Source organism: Telmatherina bonti (assembly GCF_933228915.1).
Source record: "Telmatherina bonti genome assembly, chromosome: 10".
NCBI classification, from domain to species: domain Eukaryota; kingdom Metazoa; phylum Chordata; class Actinopteri; order Atheriniformes; family Telmatherinidae; genus Telmatherina; species Telmatherina bonti.
In genome coordinates this window covers 4,417,866-4,441,603 of record NC_136628.1, presented here as the reverse complement: position 1 = coordinate 4,441,603, position 23,738 = coordinate 4,417,866, and the positions used below count along the sequence as shown (strand labels likewise).

Genomic DNA, 23,738 nt, shown 5'->3' with positions numbered 1-23,738 from the left:
ATGAGGTTGAAAGGCAGTGGCTCTCTCCCTCCCATCCCTCTGTCTCTCCTGCCCTGCTACTCATCTATGCTCAACACGAGTGTCTCGGCGTTCGCGTGTGTGGCTTGAATTTATATGAACGTCTCCCCGACGGGGGACAACAGGGGCCAAGTCATTGATATGTGCAGGAGGACTCGGGATAAACAGCCCACGCCGAGCAGAGTTACGCCAGCCTGCCTGATACGTTTTGATTGAGCATAGACAGAGAGGTGGGAAGAGGATGGCAGAGCAGTGAAACTGGGGATGAAATGACAGAAAGGGAGCTGCTTCACCTGCATCTCTAAACAAAATGGATGCGTGTGAAGAAGCACACGTGGTGCGTCTGAGACAGAAAGCCGCTTTAGAAGCCGGCAGATGAATTCTTCTGCCTTGTTTCACCTCTACTATTCTCGTCTGACATGTTTGTGTGACATGGTCGCTCATCTATCGGACTTGAAATTCACACACACACACACACACACACTCACACTTCCACCTCCAAACTGTGTCTCTGTCAGAAAGCCAAAATAAGAGGTGGCGGCGACACACTGCGCCACTTATGGCTGCATTAGGATCAGCCACCCAAGTGTCACTGAATTGCCTCGTGTATCATTTCGGCTTTGTTCGCCTTGACAGCGAGTTGTGTGTGCGGCGATAGTTTTAGTCCACTCTACGCTTTTATCCCCTCAAATGGATATACCATCAGCCTGGCTCTCATTTCGGGAGTGCATTATGCCACTTATTCCACGGATCATTTTAAAGTCTTTTTATTGACCTGCGTTTGTAATGCAAAGTTTATTGTCCTTTCTCCTAACGTCACGTTGCACGCCTCACATGTTTACATCAGCTTTTCCAGTAATACAGAGACCAGAGAGTCTTTATTTTTAATGTAATGGCATAGTTTAGAAAGCTCAGTTTTCTATCTTTTAGGTTTTTTGTTAGTTGAAAACAGAGTCCGTCACCCTGAAAAGATCTTTTCCACAACATAACTCCAGCGGGTGTGTTCATAAACATTGTTTAAAAAAACTCTGCAATTGCAAGAATTTTAAAAAGTAAAGAAAGACTACAGACAGAAAGCTAAGCAGCAGCTGAAAGCTAAAGTTAACAGAAGAAAGCACATTGCATTGTGGCCTACAAAAAGATGCCAATGGAAAGCCAACAAGCGGCTTTTTTGCCAAAAGTTCCTAAGTTTGATTAGAAAATATGAAAACGAAGGAGGAGGGATGATAGCGGAGCTGCACACTTCCAAGACTTCCTGCTAAAAACAAGAAAAAACTTGCAGCATTTGTCCTATCGCTTATGGTGCTCCGTTTCTTTCTTCATCACTGCTGAGCAAAAACTCCGACCTCAGCGGTGAACAACATTCAGTCAGTCACAGCGTAACCATAGATGTGCTCCTCAGTCATCTAAAGCTTAGTGTAGCTTTTATCAGAGGAAATATCTTAGAGATTTAAATGTTTGCTTCCACATTTAGCAGCCTTCTCGGCTCGGCTGTGAGCCTCCAGGTGGTGCAGAGATGATGGTGAAAATTCCAGGTAAACACAACCGACGACTTTTTCAGACTAAATGTCTGAAATGCTCGACGGCCACTTCTCTGGTCAGTGGGTAAAATCGGGTTCAGGACCTCTTTTACTCACTTTACAATTAGCTTCTTGTCCTCTGACCCACAGATCTAATGAAAAAACAGCAGCAAACACACACACACACACACACACACACACACACACACACACACACACACACACACACACACACACACACCATTTTCTTGCTTTCTATTTCAAACCTGCATTTCCTTTTTCTGGAAGGCTTTTTTATTTACCAACATCATTTGAGGTGTTTTATGGCTCCCAGTGGGAATGGAGGATAGCATTAAAGCTGAAGAATAAAGGATGAAAGGATGGGAAAGGATGGAGAGCGACAAGGCTGCTGAGGGAATCGGACTTTAGACGAGCAATAAGAACACATTCCAAAGCAGGAGTCTACTCAGCTGAGCTTTACTTTGTCCAGTAATTTGGTGAACTCAGAGCGTGTCAGCATTGAGTTTTAAGCAGTGTCCTCTGATTTAGTGGTGTTAGGCAGTAGCTCCGCTGCTGTGTCAAAGCCCACTCGTGAAATTGGGATGACCTGAAGCCTTCTTGGGTCCACGGAGGACTTGTTTTCTTTTTCTTAGTGTGCTGTAGATCACCATAATTTGACTTTTTAACTGTTTTAAGAAGAGGGCAGGTGGAAAGCCTGGGTCTTGACTTCACCAAATGCAGCACTGTTTATGATGTATGGGCAGCCAAGTCCAGCAGGAATATGATGGGAGTAAAAAAAAAAAAAAAAAAAACTTACACGAGGCAAGCTGTTACGGCTCAGTAACAGGCCTGTTATCCACTCACATTTCAAACACACACATGCATGAAGTCAAACAGCCTTGGTTGGGCTGGATTTTATGAGGAAACGCACCACACGAGGTGATCAGCATATGTTTTGTTGACATAAATTTAAAATTTATAGCGGTTGTCAAAAGTGACTGTTGGACAAAGTCGATTATTAACTGAGTAAATGGCCTGAGAGAGTTTTATGAGAACTTCCTTAATGGCTACAGTCAGTCTGTTTCAAATCACCCCACCAAGAACACAGACGTATACACACACACACACACACACACACACACACACACACACACACACACACACACACTTCATCTGTTTCAGAAGCACAACATGAAAGCAGACAGTTACGATGGGATTTGAGTAAATGTGTGTTGAAGGGGGGTGTCACGGCTAAACCACTGACTTGGGATAATATTTAGCAATATTTCACGAATGTTTAAACCTCGTCAAAGAATTAAAGTATTTAAAAGTGAGTTAGTGACACAATCCATACTTTTTATCCTCAGATATGTTCAGAGAAGACTGTTAGCATCATCACACTCACGTAAACAGGCTAACTGAAACAATGCTAGCAAATAGGCTAACTGAAACAGTGCTAGCAAACAGGTCAACTGAAACAGTGCTAGCAAACAGGCTAACTGAAACAGTGCTAGCAAACAGGCTAACTGAAATAATGCTAGCAAACAGGCTAACTGAAATAATGCTAGCAAACAGGCTAACTGAAATAATGCTAGCAAATAGGCTAACTGAAACAGTGCTAGCAAACAGGTCAACTGAAACAGTGCTAGCAAACAGGCTAACTGAAACAGTGCTAGCAAACAGGCTAACTGAAATAATGCTAGCAAACAGGCTAACTGAAATAATGCTAGCAAATAGGCTAACTGAAACAGTGCTAGCAAACAGGTCAACTGAAACAGTGCTAGCAAACAGGCTAACTGAAACAGTGCTAGCCAACAGGCTAACTGAAACAATGCTAGCCAACAGGCTAACTGAAACAGTGCTAGCAAACAGGTCAAGTGAAACAGTGCTAGCAAACAGACTAACTGAAACAGTGCTAGCCAACAGGCTAACTGAAACAGCACTAGCAAACAGGCAAACTGAAACAGCGCTAGCAAACAGGCTAACTGAAACAGTACAAGCAAACAGGCTAACTGAAACAGTACAAGCAAACAGGCTAACTGAAATAATGCTAGCAAACAGGCTCACTGAAATAATGCTGGCAAACAGGCTCACTGAAATAATGCTGGCAAACAGGCTAACTGAAATAATGCTGGCAAACAGGCTCACTGAAATAATGCTGGCAAACAGGCTAACTGAAATGATTCTAGCAAACAGACTAACTGAAATAATGCTAGCAAACAGGCTAACTGAAACAATGCTAGCAAACAGGCTAACTGAAACAGTACGAGCAAACAGGCTAGCTGAAACAATGCTAACAAACAGGCTAACTGAAATAATGCTAGCAAACAGGCTAACTGAAACAATGCTAGCAAACAGGCTAACTGAAACAATACTAGCAAACAGGCTAACCGAACATCGCTAGCAAACAATCTTTCATGTTCTGACATGTTTGATGTGTAGAAGGCATGCTTAGTTATTAACTTTGTTTTTTGGGGGTTTTTTTGTGTATTTTTTCTTGGTGTGCAGCTACATGTCATGTTTAACAATAGCTGTGTTTCCTTTACAACTAGAAAACCTTCTCAAATATTGCTTAAGTGTTTATGAGCGGGGGTTTTTTCCCCGACATTTTGACATATCGGAAAAGTGTAGTGTAAATATTATATTCTCATTTACATCTCCCAAGATTTGTCACCTCTGAAAGTAAACAACCCGCAAAATACAAAAACAATACTACGTAGTCATCTGGCAAAAGCTGCCATTGGCAAGCCATTGGCAAGTTTTTACAAAATCTGTGGCTTGTGCGCTAAACACGTTCACCATTCCAAAAACATCTTGAAATTGCAACTGTAGTTTGTCAAAATTTTATAGATATTCTTTTTTATTTCGTGAAATATGTAAATAAAGCACAGCCAGCGAAAGGTGTTTTTTTTTTTTTTCTTTTCTTTTCTGTAATGGCTACATTTTTATTTTTCAAGACTTTGTTCTACAATGTCTTCCCGTTGCTTTTTTTTAATTTGGTTTTGTTTGTTTTGTTTCTGTCAAAGTACACTTTCCACATCTAACTATTGTAAACTTTTAAGTGTGAAACATTTCTACTTTACATTCACATATTTTTTATGCTTGTCCTGCTGTAATGCGGCTGGGTTAGAATTCATGTCCAGTTGTACAGTTTTCTTTTTGTGTTAAAAACAAAAAATCCTTGGTTTCAGCACATGTAGTCATGGAAGACATGTTGCTATTAATGCATTGGGATTCTCATCTTGTCAGACCAGATTAGCAAAGTAGCACAGAAAACAACAGCCCACAAATATGTTTCCATCTCACAAAATACAAGCTTGGATTATGATTTTGCTGTCATTAGAACCAGTGAACAAACTCACAATACTGCATTTCCCAGTAAGAACAAGCTCCCGTATACAGCACCAGTCACTCACTTTTAATGTTGGATTTATTTTAAATGTACCATTTAATTTGTTTTGGCTCTCTGATTTAAAAAAATGTCCTTATAATATTTGTAGATACTTAAAATGAGCTTTTATTTGTTCCTGTTCCTTTTAACATGTATATTCTTTTTTCTTTATGTTGTGATCAAGTAGCAACCTCCGGTGGTTAAAAGTGAAGCCTATGCAGAAGTGTATAAAACTGCAGTTCCCCCTTCATCCACTAGGGGCTGCAAAACAGAGCAAATCCCCATAGACTCCCATGTTAAAAAGACCAACTTCACAGCAGAAATGGGGGGGTAATTTTTTTTTTGTAACTCGCCCATTTAAAAGTAATTTAATCACAAGATTTTGCAAATTTTGGGGCGTGTCCTCTTGATTGACAGGTACCTGATCTCCCGCTTCAAGTAAGAAGAACGTAGAACAACCGCGGATTTTAGCCAGTTAAAAGCTTTACTTAGCTTTAGCCCGCTTACCTCTGATAGCTGGTTAGCTCCTGTTAGCTCTGGGTTAGCTCGGTTAGCTCTTAGATACAGAAAGCTTGGAGTTCGCTCGATGTCAATCATCCACCATGACGCGCACAGCCCCCCCCCCTCAGCTCCACCTCTTTGCCCATATTTGTATTTTCCGGGCGAGACGACGCGCATGCTCCTGCCAAGATGGTGATGGTAGGAACCGCCCACCGAGCTTCAATTCAGCTCTTCAGAAACCTTTGGGTGACGTCACGGAGGCTCCGCCCATCTTTTATATGCAGTCTATGGTTGTAATCCTCAATTATTTTTTTTTTACTTTGTTTTACGAGTTCCTTTGCAACTTCTCACATACTCACACATTCATTCATTCCTTTTATAACCTTTTCTACCACTAAACAGATAACCAGTCTGTAAACTGATGTCGCCAAACGTCCAGAAGAGAAACATGGAGGCATCAGTGCGACAGGCTTGTAAAACTCCAAACCTTTCCTTTAAAAGACTGGATTCCTTTTACAGGTGCTGTTTCCATTCTGCTGAACATCAAGTAATGAGCTGTTTCAGTGGGTAGTGTTAGCTATTACAGTTACATTGAACACACACTCCGCTATGGACACACACACCTCACTTTGCTCATCAGGACTACATAACGGTGAAAAAACATGGCATTGGTTCCACTTTGAGTGCCCTTAATAAGTCCACCCAGGCCTTATCAGTGCTCTGTCTGGGGGCCACAATGGTCAGATTGAGGCGGGACACAAAAGGGCTTTGAAAGGCTTTGTGCTGTGTGTGTTGCAGCTTTCCACTTACGTGTGTTTTCTTCTTATCAGAGTGAAAGTGAGAACATCACATATGACCCTTTAACAGAAAAGCCCAGTAAACAGAGAAACCCAGCAGATTTGTTCATCTGGTTGTTTTTGCTGTTGATGACTGACGCAAAACTTAACTGAGGATGTTTTTATTTAAGTTATCAGCCGTATGCTGTATCTCAGCTGCCCAGTACAGCTTTTATAGAACTACTTCTTTTTCCTGTTGATATGTAGATTTAGATATTTTCCGAACTAAAGCACATGTAAAATGGTAAACGCCTCCACTTTCTGGACAGTAAAGTCGTTGTGGACCAGTTGTACGTCTCATAAAATAACCGCATGCCAAAGTTGTGCACCACAAGGGAGCGTCGCTGAAGTGATACTGCACATCAAACTGTTACCATGACATATGTCCGCTCTATCCAAAACTACAGGTTATGTCAAATAACCTCACAGTCTCTGCATCGCTGTAGTGACACTATGACATCTGGACATACTGGCAAACATCATGTGTTTTCGTGTTAGCGGCAAGCTGTTGACTCGTCCTACATCTGTAGCTGGATGTGTTTGTGTGGCGTTCTGCCGGAAAGTTCCTTCCATCCTGATCTAGAAACATGAGTGTTGCTTTCTGTCCCGGCTGCGCTGCTGCCTTTCTGCAACTTTCTCTCCCGTTTTGGCTTTAAGCGCAGCTGCTGCCATTTGGAGCTCTTGACATTTATCGGATTTGTTAATTAATGTAAGATAACAAAGATCTGCCATTCAGCCACTGCTTTTCAAGGTCTCTGCAACAAGTGCTAAATTCTTATCATGACTTATTCACCTTTTCAACATTTTTATTTATCTCTGATTTGTTTTACACACTCTCACACAGTTTCAAGGATTTTATGCAGCAATTTATTGTTTGCAAAATCATACTTGACTGCGTTGCTTATTAACCGGTGCAGCCATCGCCGCCAACGTTCTACAAGCTCTCTCTCTCTCCCTGCGCTACTCCAGCCACAAAAGAGAACTGTAAATCAATTTGCATTCGACATCTGACATTAATCAGTCATGTTTTGGGAGCGTGTCACCGCCACCTCCTTGGAGACTTTGTTGAGAGTCGCTAAGATGGATGGCTGTCATCTCGCCCTAGTTGAGCAGATCTCTGTTCAAGGACATTGTTTCTCCAAAAATACACTTGGCTGATCACTCTGTGCCACCTGACGCAATGCGAGGACTGTGACATCCATGAGACATTATCGTTTTGTCTGTCAGGAAGTCAGCGGAGTGGAGGATCATGCCCTCTTTGCTTTTTCTAGTGATTGTTGGGTGAAACTTCGTCCGACCCGCCTGTTGGAGTTTCTCACATGGTCAGTAAAAGTCGTTATTAAAACTTTGCTGCATGAAAAAACAATCCTTATGAAAAATTAAATGTGCCAACAATGAATCTGCACTGACTGGACAAACAGTTGCAGCAATCGCGTGTGTGTGTGTTTGTGTGTGTACGCGCGCGCAGCTCTCAAACAAACTATTTAAAGTTGTTGGAAGGGTTAGGGCACTGTAGCAGTCGTTTGGGAATCCATTTCCCCCTAATTGCTTCAGAGCACCTTTAGATGCAGATGAATATGATGCTTTGCAGTGAGCCGTGGGGTCCATGAGGCTTCTGTAAGGGAGGGGGGTCGTAGGCGTAGAGCGCCTGTCCTCTGATGGTAAGGAGTGACCTAACCCTCAGACCACGCCATCAAACATTGACCCTCAGTCTCTTCTGACCTTGTGCTCCAGACTGACGTCCATGTGGAAATGGACAGTGTATGACGGATCTTCAACCTCTTCATCACCACATCGTCCTCCGAATGGATCGGAACAAAGTGGTCATCCTGCATGTTGGAAGCATTTTACATCACACCGTGGCTCCTGATTTGTGCCGGAAACACGGGGAGTTGTTTCTGTTTGAAGAGCGCCGTTTGCTTCGCTTCACCTTTGTAAGAATCAGTGCAGCGGCGGGACAGCCGGAAAATCTCATCATATGCTGATGACATCTTTGTTTTTTACTTAATTAAAAAACATGGCTGCACAGTGGCATAGTGGTCAGCACTGTTGCCTCACAGCTAGAAGGTCATTGGTTCGATCCTCGGCTGGTGGTCTTTCTGTGCGGTGGGTTCTTCCTCCCACCGTCTAAAGACATGCATGTGAGGTTGATTGGTTACTCTCGGTGTGAGTAGTTGTTTGTCTGTGTTGGTCCTGCGATGGACTGGCGAACTGTCCAGCGCGTACCCCGCCATTTGTCCGAAGGCAGCCGGGATAGGCTCCAGCTTCACCGCCACCCTTACTTGGATTAAGCGGGTTCAGAAAATGAATGAATGAAAAAAGCGTGTTTCTCTGCTGCTGGTAGCTGGGTCTGGAGTTTTGAGTTTTCATGTGGTTGCTATGAAACCACATTAAGCCCTGCCTGGTCTGAAGATGGTAAAAGTGTTTGTTTTGCTCCTTGTCAACAGAAAGATGCACAGTGGAATGAAGACCTACAGCTGTGAGCTATGTGGGAAGAGCTTCCTGGACAGCCTCCGTCTGCGGATGCATCTGCTGTCGCACTCAGGTAAAAACCAAGGCTTTTCCCCACAGCGCCTGCCATGGCCTGCGTCGCGTCAGCAGCAACGCTCTGTTTACTGTCACAATGCAAATGCAAAGCTCTCCAGTCGGGTTGTGTCTGTGATAAAACAAAAGTTGTTTAACACTGAAGGGAACGCAGTTTGCTGCACAGCGGTGGAGGTGCAGCACAAAGACAACTGTGTCCAGTTCGTCAGGTTGTCACATGGTGGAACTGGATATTCTTTTAGAAAACACATCAACACAATCCACCAATCAGAATCATTTTGGCAACATGCTAAAGCAGAGGTAGGACACGTTTCCAGGTTCACGCCAAAGGCTTGAAGCCACTGACCGATGCTCAGTGGCTTCTTCTTTAGAAGACTAGAATACATTCAGCACAGTCCGTCTGTCCCCCCCCCCCCCCCCATGTTCCAGAATTTATCAGCTAACATTTGTAAAGTTTTCCTGAGCATATGAAGGGCATGCATCCTTTCTAACAGGATAGATAACGTGTGCTCTCCGTAGACTGCAGCTCAGTGTTCCCAGAGACACATTTCCAGCCAAGCTGCTGCAGCCTGGAGGCTAAATGAAGGCAATCCTGCATTTGCTTTGTCTCCATATGAATATGTAAGTTTTAAGGAATGTAAAGCCCAGCTGCAGCGATGAAACGACTCTTCAGGCCAGTAACGCTGAGCAGTCTGGGAAAGTTAACCCAGGAGCTGCCTGCACATCATCATGCTGTCATCCTACACCTCTGGGACGTCCGAGGCCTGAAAGGTAGTACCAGTCAGAACACTGGACACATTGATTGGCCCAGTCTGCCACTATTACACACACCCGAACACACACACACACATACACCCTGCAGCCGGGCAGGCCCTGCGCTCTGACCTCAGCTCTTTTATAACAGCGCTGGTCTTTTGCAGGCAGCGAAAACTTCCCCCCTCCGCTGCAGCTGCTTCATCTTGACACTGTAAAAGTAATGGCGGTCAACCGCATCTGAACGTCCCAAATCCTTCTGAGGATGTTGGCCCGGAGTCACAATAAAGAGCCGGTGTTAACGCCCGGAACAGAACCAGCGACTTCCATGGAAGTGCTGGCGGTGGGAGGAAGGAGACGGAAGGCGTGGATGCAGACTCTCCCGCTCCGTTCTGACAAAGATAGATGAGGAAGTCACGCTGTGCCATGGACTGGCTCCGCCCACGACTCAGTGTGTCACAAGCAACAGTTGCTCCGAGGAGGAGCTGCTGTTTATGTTAAAGTTGCACCCGGTTTTCACAATCCCTGCTGAGACTACAGGCAGCCCCTCCCCCTCCCCATCACATCACCCAGCGTGTGACATCACCCAGCGTGTGACATCACCCTGCGTGTGACATCACCCAGCGTGTGACATCACCCTGCGTGTGACATCACCCTGCGTGTGACATCACCCTCGTGTGACATCACCCTGCAGGTGACATCACCCTGCAGGTGACATCACCCAGCGTGTGACATCACCCTGCAGGTGACATCACCCTGCAGGTGACATCACCCTGCGTGTGACATCACCCTGCGTGTGACATCACCCTGCAGGTGACATCACCCAGCGTGTGACATCACCCAGCGTGTGACATCACCCTGCAGGTGACATCACCCAGCGTGTGACATCACCCAGCGTGTGACATCACCCTGCGTGTGACATCACCCAGCGTGTGACATCACCCTGCGTGTGACATCACCCTGCGTGTGACATCACCCAGCGTGTGACATCACCCTGCAGGTGACATCACCCTGCAGGTGACATCACCCTGCGTGTGACATCACCCTGCGTGTGACATCACCCAGCGTGTGACATCACCCTGCGTGTGACATCACCCTGCGTGTGACATCACCCTGCAGGTGACATCACCCAGCGTGTGACATCACCCTGCGTGTGACATCACCCAGCGTGTGACATCACCCAGCGTGTGACATCACCCTGCGTGTGACATCACCCTGCGTGTGACATCACCCAGCGTGTGACATCACCCAGCGTGTGACATCACCCTGCGTGTGACATCACCCTGCAGGTGACATCACCCAGCGTGTGACATCACCCTGCAGGTGACATCACCCAGCGTGTGACATCACCCTGCAGGTGACATCACCCAGCGTGTGACATCACCCTGCAGGTGACATCACCCTGCGTGTGACATCACCCAGCGTGTGACATCACCCTGCAGGTGACATCACCCTGCAGGTGACATCACCCAGCGTGTGACATCACCCAGCGTGTGACATCACCCTGCGTGTGACATCACCCTGCGTGTGACATCACCCTGCAGGTGACATCACCCAGCGTGTGACATCACCCAGCGTGTGACATCACCCTGCGTGTGACATCACCCTGCGTGTGACATCACCCAGCGTGTGACATCACCCTGCAGGTGACATCACCCAGCGTGTGACATCACCCAGCGTGTGACATCACCCTGCGTGTGACATCACCCTGCAGGTGACATCACCCAGCGTGTGACATCACCCTGCAGGTGACATCACCCTGCGTGTGACATCACCCTGCGTGTGACATCACCCTGCAGGTGACATCACCCTGCAGGTGACATCACCCAGCGTGTGACATCACCCAGCGTGTGACATCACCCTGCAGGTGACATCACCCTGCAGGTGACATCACCCAGCGTGTGACATCACCCAGCGTGTGACATCACCCTGCGTGTGACATCACCCTGCAGGTGACATCACCCAGCGTGTGACATCACCCTGCAGGTGACATCACCCAGCGTGTGACATCACCCTGCAGGTGACATCACCCTGCGTGTGACATCACCCTGCGTGTGACATCACCCTGCGTGTGACATCACCCTGCAGGTGACATCACCCAGCGTGTGACATCACCCAGCGTGTGACATCACCCTGCGTGTGACATCACCCTGCGTGTGACATCACCCTGCGTGTGACATCACCCTGCAGGTGACATCACCCTGCAGGTGACATCACCCAGCGTGTGACATCACCCTGCGTGTGACATCACCCAGCGTGTGACATCACCCTGCAGGTGACATCACCCTGCGTGTGACATCACCCAGCGTGTGACATCACCCTGCAGGTGACATCACCCAGCGTGTGACATCACCCTGCAGGTGACATCACCCTGCGTGTGACATCACCCAGCGTGTGACATCACCCTGCAGGTGACATCACCCTGCGTGTGACATCACCCTGCAGGTGACATCACCCAGCGTGTGACATCACCCTGCGTGTGACATCACCCAGCGTGTGACATCACCCTGCAGGTGACATCACCCAGCGTGTGACATCACCCTGCAGGTGACATCACCCTGCAGGTGACATCACCCTGCGTGTGACATCACCCTGCAGGTGACATCACCCAGCGTGTGACATCACCCAGCGTGTGACATCACCCTGCGTGTGACATCACCCAGCGTGTGACATCACCCTGCGTGTGACATCACCCTGCGTGTGACATCACCCAGCGTGTGACATCACCCTGCAGGTGACATCACCCTGCAGGTGACATCACCCTGCGTGTGACATCACCCTGCGTGTGACATCACCCAGCGTGTGACATCACCCTGCGTGTGACATCACCCTGCGTGTGACATCACCCAGCGTGTGACATCACCCTGCAGGTGACATCACCCAGCGTGTGACATCACCCTGCGTGTGACATCACCCAGCGTGTGACATCACCCAGCGTGTGACATCACCCTGCGTGTGACATCACCCAGCGTGTGACATCACCCAGCGTGTGACATCACCCAGCGTGTGACATCACCCAGCGTGTGACATCATGCTGAGCTGTTTGGCGGCAGCAGCATGTGGGAACGTTCGGTGAGTTGTGACGAACCCAGGATCCAGGTCCGGCTGCCGACGCGGGTCCACTGAAGGTGTTTTAGTTTGGGATGTTAGTCAGCTGCTGGTCGTGGTTGTAAATAAGTTTAGGTCTCAGCAGTCTCTAGTCTTCGTGTCCACCTCCCTTCCACGGCCCGAAGATTTATTTCTTCCTATTTCTGATGAACGTCCAGCCATGAGTTTAGCTTTTCTCAAACTTTGGTGTTTTCTGTGGACATGGAGAACATCACTCCCTTCATCTCTTCTCTTCTATCATTTCATTTATTTTCTAATCAAATTTAAGAAACATTTTGTTTACTTGTTTATTTATTGAACAGAAAGTGTGATTTCAGATGTTCTTATTCCAGTTTATTGTTTCATTAATATTAATAAAACCTTTAGCTCCACGTCAGACTGAAGGACGTTTCATAAGTTCCTCATAAAGCCCAACTTAGATAAAGGAGACGTGAAATTTGGCTTTAATGTGGTAACAGCCAGCATGCCTCCCATCTCATCAAGCCACAGAGGAAGAGTGATGTCAGACGCTCACCTCTCTGCTGAAACTGCAGTACATGAGATGGAAATCTTTTAAATGAAACAGTTTGGAAATAAACGGGAGATGACTGAACTTGTTGCAGCAGCTCCAGCTGACTGCTTGACCCCTGCCAGGCCCTCTCCACGCTGCTCATGCCCCCACACACAGATCTTAGCTGCTGTTTCTGACCAGAGGTGGAGAAATCCGCTGAGGAGATGATGATGATGATGATGATGATGATGATGATGATGATGATGAGCTGTGGGAAAAGATGAATTTATTTTTCAGGAGAAGTTGTTGTTCAGAGCCAGAGATGTTCAGGAAGCAGCTTTTCCAGCTGGCCAGCCTGGAGAAAGGTGGGAAAAGTCGGACAGAAAGGTTCAGTCTGACAGCCACATGATTATTTATGCCCCCCGGTGTTGTTATCCTCTAGCAGCACATAGTTGCAGTATTTACATATTATTACACCAGTAGTAGGGATAAAGTGCTTAATGGGCTTTTCTGCTGTAGAAGCTGCAGCTTCAGGTTAGTTACTGCTCATTTCAGATGAAATGATTTATATGTTCATGTTTGTGAGGAATTCTTGGATTTCGTTTCTTTTTCATTGTCCTGTATGTGAAACCTAAGTGCTGAAAGCTACCGGAGAGTAAGTTTAGTCGTCTGTGTGTGGATGAGAAGGAGAGGAAGACTGCAGCGTGAATCTTCAGTGATCAACAGGTTCATACAAACTTTGACTTTGTTGTTGTGAGATGAAACTCTGCTGATGGGAGATGAAATGGAAAGAAGAGCCTTGAAACCTGGAGGAAGAAGCACATACCTGGAGAGGCAACGGAGCGGGAGATGTAGGCAGAGTATTTTTAGCAGCAGTGGCAGAAAGTGCAGAAACTTTTCTCTTTTGTCGTCTTTCCATGCGAGGCTGCTTGGATGCGCAGCATCAAGCCGTACTGTTACACATCAGCCGCTTTGGTCTGGCGTGAAAGGCAAGACAGGCGCTTCTGTCGACACGGCGACGGTTAGGGAAGAGACAATGCGAGGCAAGGCTTCTTTGATACTTTTTGTTGTCTTTTTTACTCCTGCAGTTTGCATACCCTCCCCCGCCTCCACCATTTGACTTTCAATGCTTTCTCTCGATCTGACACCACATCTCGATTTTATCATGTCTTTTTGTAATGATGACACTTTGCAGAGTCCCAAAACCCTCGACTTGAGTCTCCCCCCCCCCCCCCCCTTCCTCCTCCACCGCTGTCGCCATCATCCTTCAGAACAGACAGAATATGGAGGAGATGAAGCGAGAGCGACTGGAGAGGCTTCTTGGTATGCATGGTGTGTCATGGATGTGGAGCAGCTCAGACACCGCCGCTGATGCCTCCTCCTCCTCCTCCTCCTCCTCCTGCTTTGCACTCGTCTCCCTGCCTGTCTGTCTGTCTGTCCATCTGTCTGTCTCTCAGTGCTTGTTGTACAGGGACCTGGCAGCAGGCCAGTCTGGGCTGCCTGCCACCATTCAGGGTACAGTATGTACAGTCTACCTTGTGCCAGCTATTCCCCTCTCATCTTGTTCGGCCTCAGCTGCTTTTATTTTTTTCACTCTGTGTTTGGTTTTGTTTTTATCTCTGCCTGACGTTTAATGTCCGACAGCATTAGTGCAGCCAAATCTCCCCCAGCCGACGGTCAGGTGGGGACTGTGACTCATCTCAGCTTCTTTATGCTATATATACATATAAATATATATATATATATATATATATATATATATATATATATATATATATATATATATATATATATTTATATGTATATATATATATATATATATATATATATGTGTGTGTGTGTATATAATAGATTGATTCAGGTCAATCAATATTCTCAAGTTTCATTCCATTTGTTCATTTCAATGATATATACATTAACTTCCTAAACAGCTTGCCATAATATATATGTGTGTGTGTGTGTATGTATGTGTATATATATATATATATATATATATATATATATATATATATATATAATAGAATTTACACAAAGTTTGAATAGAAGCAGTCAGTGAACGCAACATTAAACCATGTTTGCAAACTGCCAACGTCTCATAAACATTTAATCTGGTCAAACAGTTTTATTATTTACCTCATCAGAAATGTGTGTTTCTGACCAGACCGTTGGTTGAGCTGCTGTAGCATAACAACACACACGTTTTCGTCTGTGTTACCACCAACTTTTCATCTCTCAGCCTTTTAGTTTAAGAGTCTTAATCCTCTGTTTGCATATTTCATGTCCCTGGATCCACTCGCTGGGTAAGCATGTGAGTGACTAAGACTGGAAGCACGTCGAAAGCAATCCCTCCTTATCCCAACGGCCGAAGCAGGCAGTGTCTCACTAAAGGCCACAAAGTGATGACATCTGAGTGGAGAGCTGTAATGTCACATCTGTTGGTAAGGGAAAGTGTATAAATATTCACCTATCTACATCTCAGCTGCCTGCGTGCGTCCAAAACACTTCACTGCTCTCATATGGTGCATTGTTCCCACCCTTTCTGGAAAAAAATTAAGGCAGCAGCAGTTTATCAGGAAAGATGGAATTTAGTGCACCAAGCGGGTCCCACTGCCAGTGAACAGGAAAAAGTCTCTGCAGAGGACCTCTGTGTCGCTACGTTTCATGGAACCGCGCGACAGCTGCTGCGTCACGTGGAAGCAGAGAAGAAGTCTGCGTTTAGGGATGTGGTTGCTGACCGGTGGAGATCCAGAGCTGAGTTAAAGGTCGGGCAGGAGATCCTGGAAAAACTGTTCCAGCAAGCTGTTTGTGAAAATGCACCATGCAAAGGTTCAAGCCATAGACTGTATGTAAAAGATGTGTGGAGCCTCTGCGTGTCGTCTCTCCCAGAAAATACAAATATGGGCAAAGAGGTGGAGCTGAGAGGGGGGCTGTGAGCGTCATGGTGGATGATTGACATCGAGCGAACTCCGAGCTTTCTGTAGCTAAGAGCTAACCGAGCTAACCCGGAGATAACAGGAGCTAACCAGCTAACGGAGGTAAGCGGGCTAAAGCTAAGTCACGTTGTTAACCGGCTAAAATCCGCGGTTGTTCTATGTTCTTCTGACTTGAAGCGGGAGATCAGATACCTGTCAATCAAAAGGACACACCCCTAAATATGCCGAATTTCGAGATTAAATTACTTTTAAACGGACGAGTAAGAAAAAAATTCAGTCAGCAATCATCATCCACTGAATCAATATGATACTGCGATCAAACTTGTGATTTGCAGTGGATCCCCTGATGGCTGGTAGGTGTGTCAGAGGCCAGTCAGGCTGCAGAGGTTTCAGAGCATTTCCAGCCGCTTAACGTGTAACAAGCATGGTGAAAAACCTGTTTCAGATGGAGCTGATCTTCATGCAGCTTTCTCACAAGCTCCGTTACAGTTTACCCACAAACATATTATCTCAGCACGTCTGCATTATTGATGGAAACATGTCTTTACATGATAATCTCCTGGCGTTTTTGGGTCAGGAGCTTAAACTGTGTGGTGTGTGTGACACATACTGCCATCACTATGGGATGTGCTTGGCTACGCTGTGTTTTCCCAGAGGGAGGTGTCCGCGTTAGAATAACCAATCCAGCCTGACGGGGAATTGGGAGTTATGGTTGTTTTCTTGAGAAGAAATATCACATTTCTGTCAAATGCCCCCTACTGGTGATCAGACGTTTAGAAATGAAACAACTGTAAATATGAAGTTCAAGCAGAATTCCATGTAGGTGTAAACGTCAGGTTCTGCAACGGGCCTTTTATCTGCCTAAAGCTTATCACAGCTCACACCAGCAGAAGAACTTTGCAGGTTTAGGCTCACGGCTGGCGTTCCCACCGTCCCCAACCAGGTGTTTCACTTGGCACCCAAAAATCCAGATCTTTGTTCCAGTCTGATCCCAGTCTGGCTGGAGAAGCAGCGTAGATGTCCCAAGCTCCTAGAGGAGGAAAAATGCAAAGAATTTGGATATGAATGCAGCGAGGTGGGAGGGCTGCTTTCCCATTGCGCTTTGTGTTTCCATCTCCGTGGCGTTTGTTTGGCTGTTTGGCAGCGGACTCGGTCGGCTGTTTTGGCGCATTGCCGGCTCTTCCCTCACAGTGATGACGACATATTTGTGCCGGCAGGTCTGGATGTTCTGCCAGCATTCCAGCATTTATGATCGCTCGCAGATGTGAGTCCAGGAACACACTGTACTGTACCCAGACCCAGAATTAATGAAACTTGACTGGCTTCCAGGCCACAAATTCTTTTATATGTGTGCGTGTTTGTGTGTTTGTGCAAGCTTGAGTGAGAAGGGAGACGGGGGGGGGGGGGTTTAAAAGCAAGTGGAGGGAAAAGGAGTTCAGAAAGAAATAATAGTGGCTGAAAGTGTTAAACGGTTTGTATGTACATTTTTCCAAGCTGATGTTCTCCCCTGAATGCTCACACACATGCACACACAGCGCTACTGTTTTTCTAGGTACATAAACACAGGATGACAGCGAAGACAAACAGCAGTAGCATAACATTACTCCCTCTCTGCAACTTAAACCTCACCCTGCATGACTTGCCGTACTTCCCCTGACCTGCTGATTTACTGGTCCAAAAAGCACTGGGATCACTGGAGGCGCTGGACAAATCAGGCTTATTTTACACAGGAGGGAACCACGAGGGACGGACGAGCGAGGGGACCGCTTGTTACACTGCAGCATCAGCCGTGCTGCCAAACTAATAATGTGAGTTTCCGAGCAGAGACTGGGTGAAGGGGGAGGATGAGGAGCGCTTGTTAGACCTCTGTCCTGAGCAAATGTGACTTCATTGGAAACGTGTTACTGAGGGCAGCTGCCCTCCTTAGCCAGAACTCAGTGTACATGCACTGTGAGCTTCTGGGAAAAGAAGTGGTTTTGAAGAAATAAAACATAAAAATAGCCTGAGCAAACAGTGCACGAGGGATGATACTCTGTAATAAATCCTCTAGCTGACCAGGCTGACGGCTCTACTTCCAGATTCACTCTCAGCCTTAAATGTCATTTTGGTCAGCGTGGTTCTACCTGACACCCAGACGTAGCTGTGTGGGGATCACCTGGAACTCACTGCTGACAGAATTCTGTTTACAAGAAGTCTCTACTGATTGATAATGTTTTGCATCACTGCATTTTGTGCTCCATGTTTCCTCATGGCGAAGCAACGTGAAGGTGGGGAAGGGATTTAACATCGTGTCCTCTTTCTGCCCTCCAGTTGTACTCAAGTCCGTAAACACCTTCTCATGCCAACATTTAACTTTTACACCTTGTCAGCAAAGTATACTTGCAGAAAGTGTAAAAACCTAAGCACTGTCCATACTAAGCTAGGCCAAACCGAGTTGAGACAAACCGAGTTGAGACAAACTAAGCCAAATCAAACCAATAGTAGGTAGGAACCAAAGTGATGAACAATAAAAACATAATAAACATTTACATAATAAACCCTAAAATAAATTTAGGAATATAACAAAATCCCAGTGAGGTTAGACCTCCAGCCAGCAGCTCATTTCTAGCCAATGTTCTGGTCCAACATCCACTTTATATGGATCTACTATCAGATTCCAGATCCATTGGATGGTAGTATCCAGAATGTTGTTCCTGTTCTGGATGGTAGTATCCAGAATGTTGTTCCTGTTCTGGATGGTAGTATCCATAATGTTGTTCCTGTTCTGGATGGTTGTATCCAGAATGTTGTTCCTGGTCTGGATGGTAGTATCCAGAATGTTGTTCCTGTTCTGGATGGTAGTATCCAGAATGTTGTTCCTGTTCTGGATGGTTGTATCCAGAATGTTGTTCCTGGTCTGGATGGTAGTATCCAGAATGTTGTTCCTGTTCTGGATGGTAGTATCCAGAATGTTGTTCCTGTTCTGGATGGTAGTATCCAGAATGTTGTTCCTGTTCTGGATGGTAGTATCCATAATGTTGTTCCTGTTCTGGATGGTAGTATCCAGAATGTTGTTCCTGTTCTGGATGGTTGTATCCAGAATATTGTTCCTGTTCTGGATGGTAGTATCCAGAATGTTGTTCCTGGTCTGGATGGTTGTATCCAGAATGTTGTTCCTGTTCTGGATGGTAGTATCCAGAATATTGTTCCTGTTCTGGATGGTAGTATCCAGAATGTTGTTCCTGTTCTGGATGGTAGTATCCAGAATGTTGTTCCTGTTCTGGATGGTAGTATCCAGAATGTTGTTCCTGTTCTGGATGGTAGTATCCAGACTGTTGTTCCTGTTCTGGATGGTAGTATCCAGAACGTTGTTCCTGTTCTGGATGGTAGTATCCAGAACGTTGTTCTTGTTCTGGATGGTAGTATCCAGAACGTTGTTCTTGTTCTGGATGGTAGTATCCAGAACGTTGTTCTTGTTCTGGATGGTAGTATCCAGAACGTTGTTCTTGTTCTGGATGGTAGTATCCAGAATGTTCCTGGTCTGGATGGTAGTATCCAGAACGTTGTTCTTGTTCTGGATGGTAGTATCCAGAACGTTGTTCTTGTTCTGGATGGTAGTATGCAGAATGTTGTTCCTGTTCTGGATGGTAGTATCCAGAATGTTGTTCCTGTTCTGGATGGTAGTATCCAGACTGTTGTTCCTGTTCTGGATGGTAGTATCCAGACTGTTGTTCCTGTTCTGGATGGTAGTATCCAGAATGTTGTTCCTGTTCTGGATGGTAGTATCCAGAATGTTGTTCCTGTTCAGGATGGTAGTATCCAGAATGTTGTTCCTGTTCTGGATGGTAGTATCCAGAATGTTGTTCCTGTTCTGGATGGTAGTATCCAGAATATTGTTCCTGTTCTGGATGGTAGTATCCAGAATGTTGTTCCTGTTCTGGATGGTAGTATCCAGAATGTTGTTCCTGTTCAGGATGGTAGTATCCAGAATGTTGTTCCTGTTCTGGATGGTAGTATCCAGAATGTTGTTCCTGTTCTGGATGGTAGTATCCAGAATATTGTTCCTGTTCTGGATGGTAGTATCCAGAATGTTGTTCCTGGTCTGGATGGTAGTATCCAGAATGTTGTTCCTGTTCTGGATGGTAGTATCCAGAATGTTGTTCCTGTTCTGGATGGTAGTATCCAGAATGTTGTTCCTGGTCTGGATGGTAGTATCCAGAATGTTGTTCCTGTTCTGGATGGTAGTATCCAGAATGTTGTTCCTGTTCTGGATGGTAGTATCCAGAATGTTCCTGTTCTGGATGGTAGTATCCAGACTGTTCTTGTTCTGGATGGTAGTATCCAGAATGTTGTTCCTGTTCTGGATGGTAGCATCCAGAATGTTGTTCCTGTTCTGGATGGTAGTATCCAGAATGTTGTTCCTGTTCTGGATGGTAGTATCCAGAATGTTCCTGTTCTGGATGGTAGTATCCAGACTGTTCTTGTTCTGGATGGTAGTATCCAGAATGTTGTTCCTGTTCTGGATGGTAGTATCCAGACTGTTCTTGTTCTGGATGGTAGTATCCAGACTGTTGTTCCTGTTCTGGATGGTAGTATCCAGAATGTTCTTGTTCTGGATGGTAGTATCCAGACTGTTGTTCCTGTTCTGGATGGTAGTATCCAGAATGTTGTTCCTGTTCTGGATGGTAGTATCCAGAATGTTCCTGTTCTGGATGGTAGTATCCAGACTGTTGTTCCTGTTCTGGATGGTAGTATCCAGACTGTTCTTGTTCTGGATGGTAGTATCCAGACTGTTGTTCCTGTTCTGGATGGTAGTATCCAGACTGTTGTTCCTGTTCTGGATGGTAGTATCCAGAATGTTCCTGTTCTGGATGGAAGTATCCAGACTGTTGTTCCTGTTCTGGATGGTAGTATCCAGAATGTTGTTCCTGTTCTGGATGGTAGTATCCAGAATGTTCTTGTTCTGGATGGTAGTATCCAGACTGTTGTTCCTGTTCTGGATGGTAGTATCCAGAATGTTGCCGGGATCTACATCTATCTTTGATATCTTGGAAAACCTTTTTCTAGATTTTCTTACAGTCATTGTAAAATTACATGCAGACATACTGAAAATGGTCCTATCTCATAATATGGAAGAATCCTTTACATTCCTGATCTAGACGCTGATCCAGATCCCTCCAAACCTTTAACATAGTCAAAGTTAGACCATGACACATTCTCAGACAACCTCATCAAAGTTCTGGAATTTTTACGTTTAGTTGCTAATAGACAGACAAGTTGCTGCTGGTGAAAACATAACTTCCTTGATAGAAGTAATAATAAGAATAAAATTAATCATTAAAATAAAAAAAGATCAGAAAAAATGTATACAAAAAAAAAAAAAGTAAAATAATGAACTAAAATTATCTCTCTGGCTGGGTACCAGGCCAAAGAAAAGAAACGGGTCCTAAGTTGAACATGTGGGTCTAACATGTCTAACAGATCCCAGCTATGGAAGTCACTGCCGCTGCAAAGCTCAGTCTCCCCTGAGTTTACATTCTGTCCTCGGCAACTCCAGGACAAGCTGGACCTGAGCAACCGGAGAAAGGGAATGGGTCTGAAACGGCTTAGGGAAGTTGAACCCAGGATTCAGTAGCTTACAAAAGCACATTCAACAAAGAAGAGGTAATAATTTCTCACCATGCCGAGCAGAAAGTCAGGTTTGCTTCACTGTGTTGGGTCTGAAACATATATTCCTGTACAGGTCTTGTAGCATTCTGATCAGATGAGGAGGTTTAGGCTGCTGTTCTCAGGACCATTATGCTGCATGATGACCTTAGACACTATAATAAAAGATGGGCGGAGCCTCCATGACGTCACGCGTAGGTTTCTGAAGAGTGGAATTGAAGCTCGATGGGCGGTTCCTACATCACCATCTTGGCAGGGACATGTGTGTCGTCTCACCCAGAAAATACAAATATGGGCAAAGAGGTGGAGCTGAGAGGGGGGCTGTGAGCGTCATGGTGGATGATTGACATCGAGCGAACTCCAAGCTTTCTGTATCTAAGAGCTAACCGAGCTAACCCAGAGCTAACAGGAGCTAACCAGCTAACGGAGGTTAGCAGGCTAAAGCTAAGTAAAGCTTTTAACCGGCTAAAAACCGCGGTTGTTCTACGTTCTTCTGACTTGAAGCGGGAGATCGAGTACCTGTCAGCCAAAATGACACGCCCCTAAATATGCCGAATTCTGAGATTAAATTGCTTTTAAACGGACGAGTTAGAAAAAATTCACTCCCCCCACAGTTGTCATGAAGGTAAACCTGACCTATTAAACCTCAAACTGATTTTTTAACCAGGCTGTAAACATGTTTATATCTACTGTAAACATCTTTATTCCTGCTGTAAACATGTTTATTTCTGTTGTAAACATGTTTATTCCGGCAGTAAACATGTTTATTTCTGCTATGAACATGTTTATTCCGGCTGTAAACATCTATATTTCTGCTGTAAACATGTTTATTCCGGCTGTAAACATGTTTATTTCTGCTGTGAAGTTGGTCTTTTTAACATGGGAGTCTATGGAGATTTGCTCTGTTTTGCAGCCCCTAGTGGATGAAGGGGGAACTGCAGGTTTATGCACTTCTGCATAGGTTTTACCTCTAACCGCCGGAGGTTGCTGCTTAATGATGACACATGGTGTCAGGCTACACTTTGGAAAACTTTGCTATCAGGAGGAGTTCATGATCCACATAGAGTCCAGTCGGAGTGTAAGAACATGTGTCCACAGCGATGCATCCGTCACGTGGTCAGTGAGCCATTGACATTTATGAAATACTTTCCAGAATCTTTGTTACAAGAACAGATTTCATTTTAATTAGTTCATTTAAATACTTGAGCTCAGATAAAAATATTAATTGAAATGAATGGCAATGTGTTCAGTTACATGTGAAATCGTTTCATCTCAGTCATACAACTGAATGGAAATCGCATCGTGACGGAATTTTAGAAATCAGCAAACATGGAATTTTTTTCTGTTAAATCGATATAATGCTGTGGTCTAACTGGCCATTTACAGCCCTAGTGCCCAGGTCCTGTGGCTACAACACAAGCCCAGATCATCAGCCCGCCACTGCCGTGCCTGACAGTTGGGATGAGGGGTTTGTGTTGACATGTTTTGTTTACGTTCATCAGTCCAGCGAAGTTTTCCTCCTGAAATTCACATTTTCATGAAATATTTTCCTCAGTGCTGCTGCAGACATGTTACTGATGTCTGAGCTGCTGTCTCATGTGACCCAGAACTATTTGCCACTAGTCCTTAAGCCCACAGACCCTCTCTCACAGGGATGAACATAAATTTTTCTTTAACGTGATCGAAAAGCTCCACAGGAAACCCAGCTCAGCCTGTTTTTCTGTCCCGCTACATTGTAAAAAAAAACAAAAAAAACAGCCAATAAACGGCAACAACAATATTTATTCAATCAGTTTTTATGCCAAACATTTCTGGTGGAGGATTGACTGCTTAAAAAGAGCAGTTTTCTGTTAGCAGCGTCTATAAAATAATCACTCTAGAACAGCAGCAGAAATGCAGACAACAGAATTTAGATAAACATGGCATTACTCTGCAGTCAAAATCTTTGGAGTAGAAAACTAAATTTCTAGTTGTGTGCAAAGGAGTTCTTTATCTGGA

General features: G+C 45.2%; 1 protein-coding gene across 1 annotated transcript in view; it reads left to right on the top strand.

Moving 5' to 3' along the window:
- zbtb16a (zinc finger and BTB domain containing 16a) overlaps positions 1 to 23,738 on the top strand; it is a gene marked incomplete at its 3' end in the record, with an annotated part of 181,354 nt that overhangs the window by 46,713 nt on the left and 110,903 nt on the right. Inside the window, exon 3 of the mRNA XM_079248316.1 lies at positions 8,714 to 8,811. Within this exon, the coding sequence (XP_079104442.1) occupies positions 8,714 to 8,811 (98 nt within the window). The remainder of the gene's footprint in view (positions 1 to 8,713; positions 8,812 to 23,738) is intronic.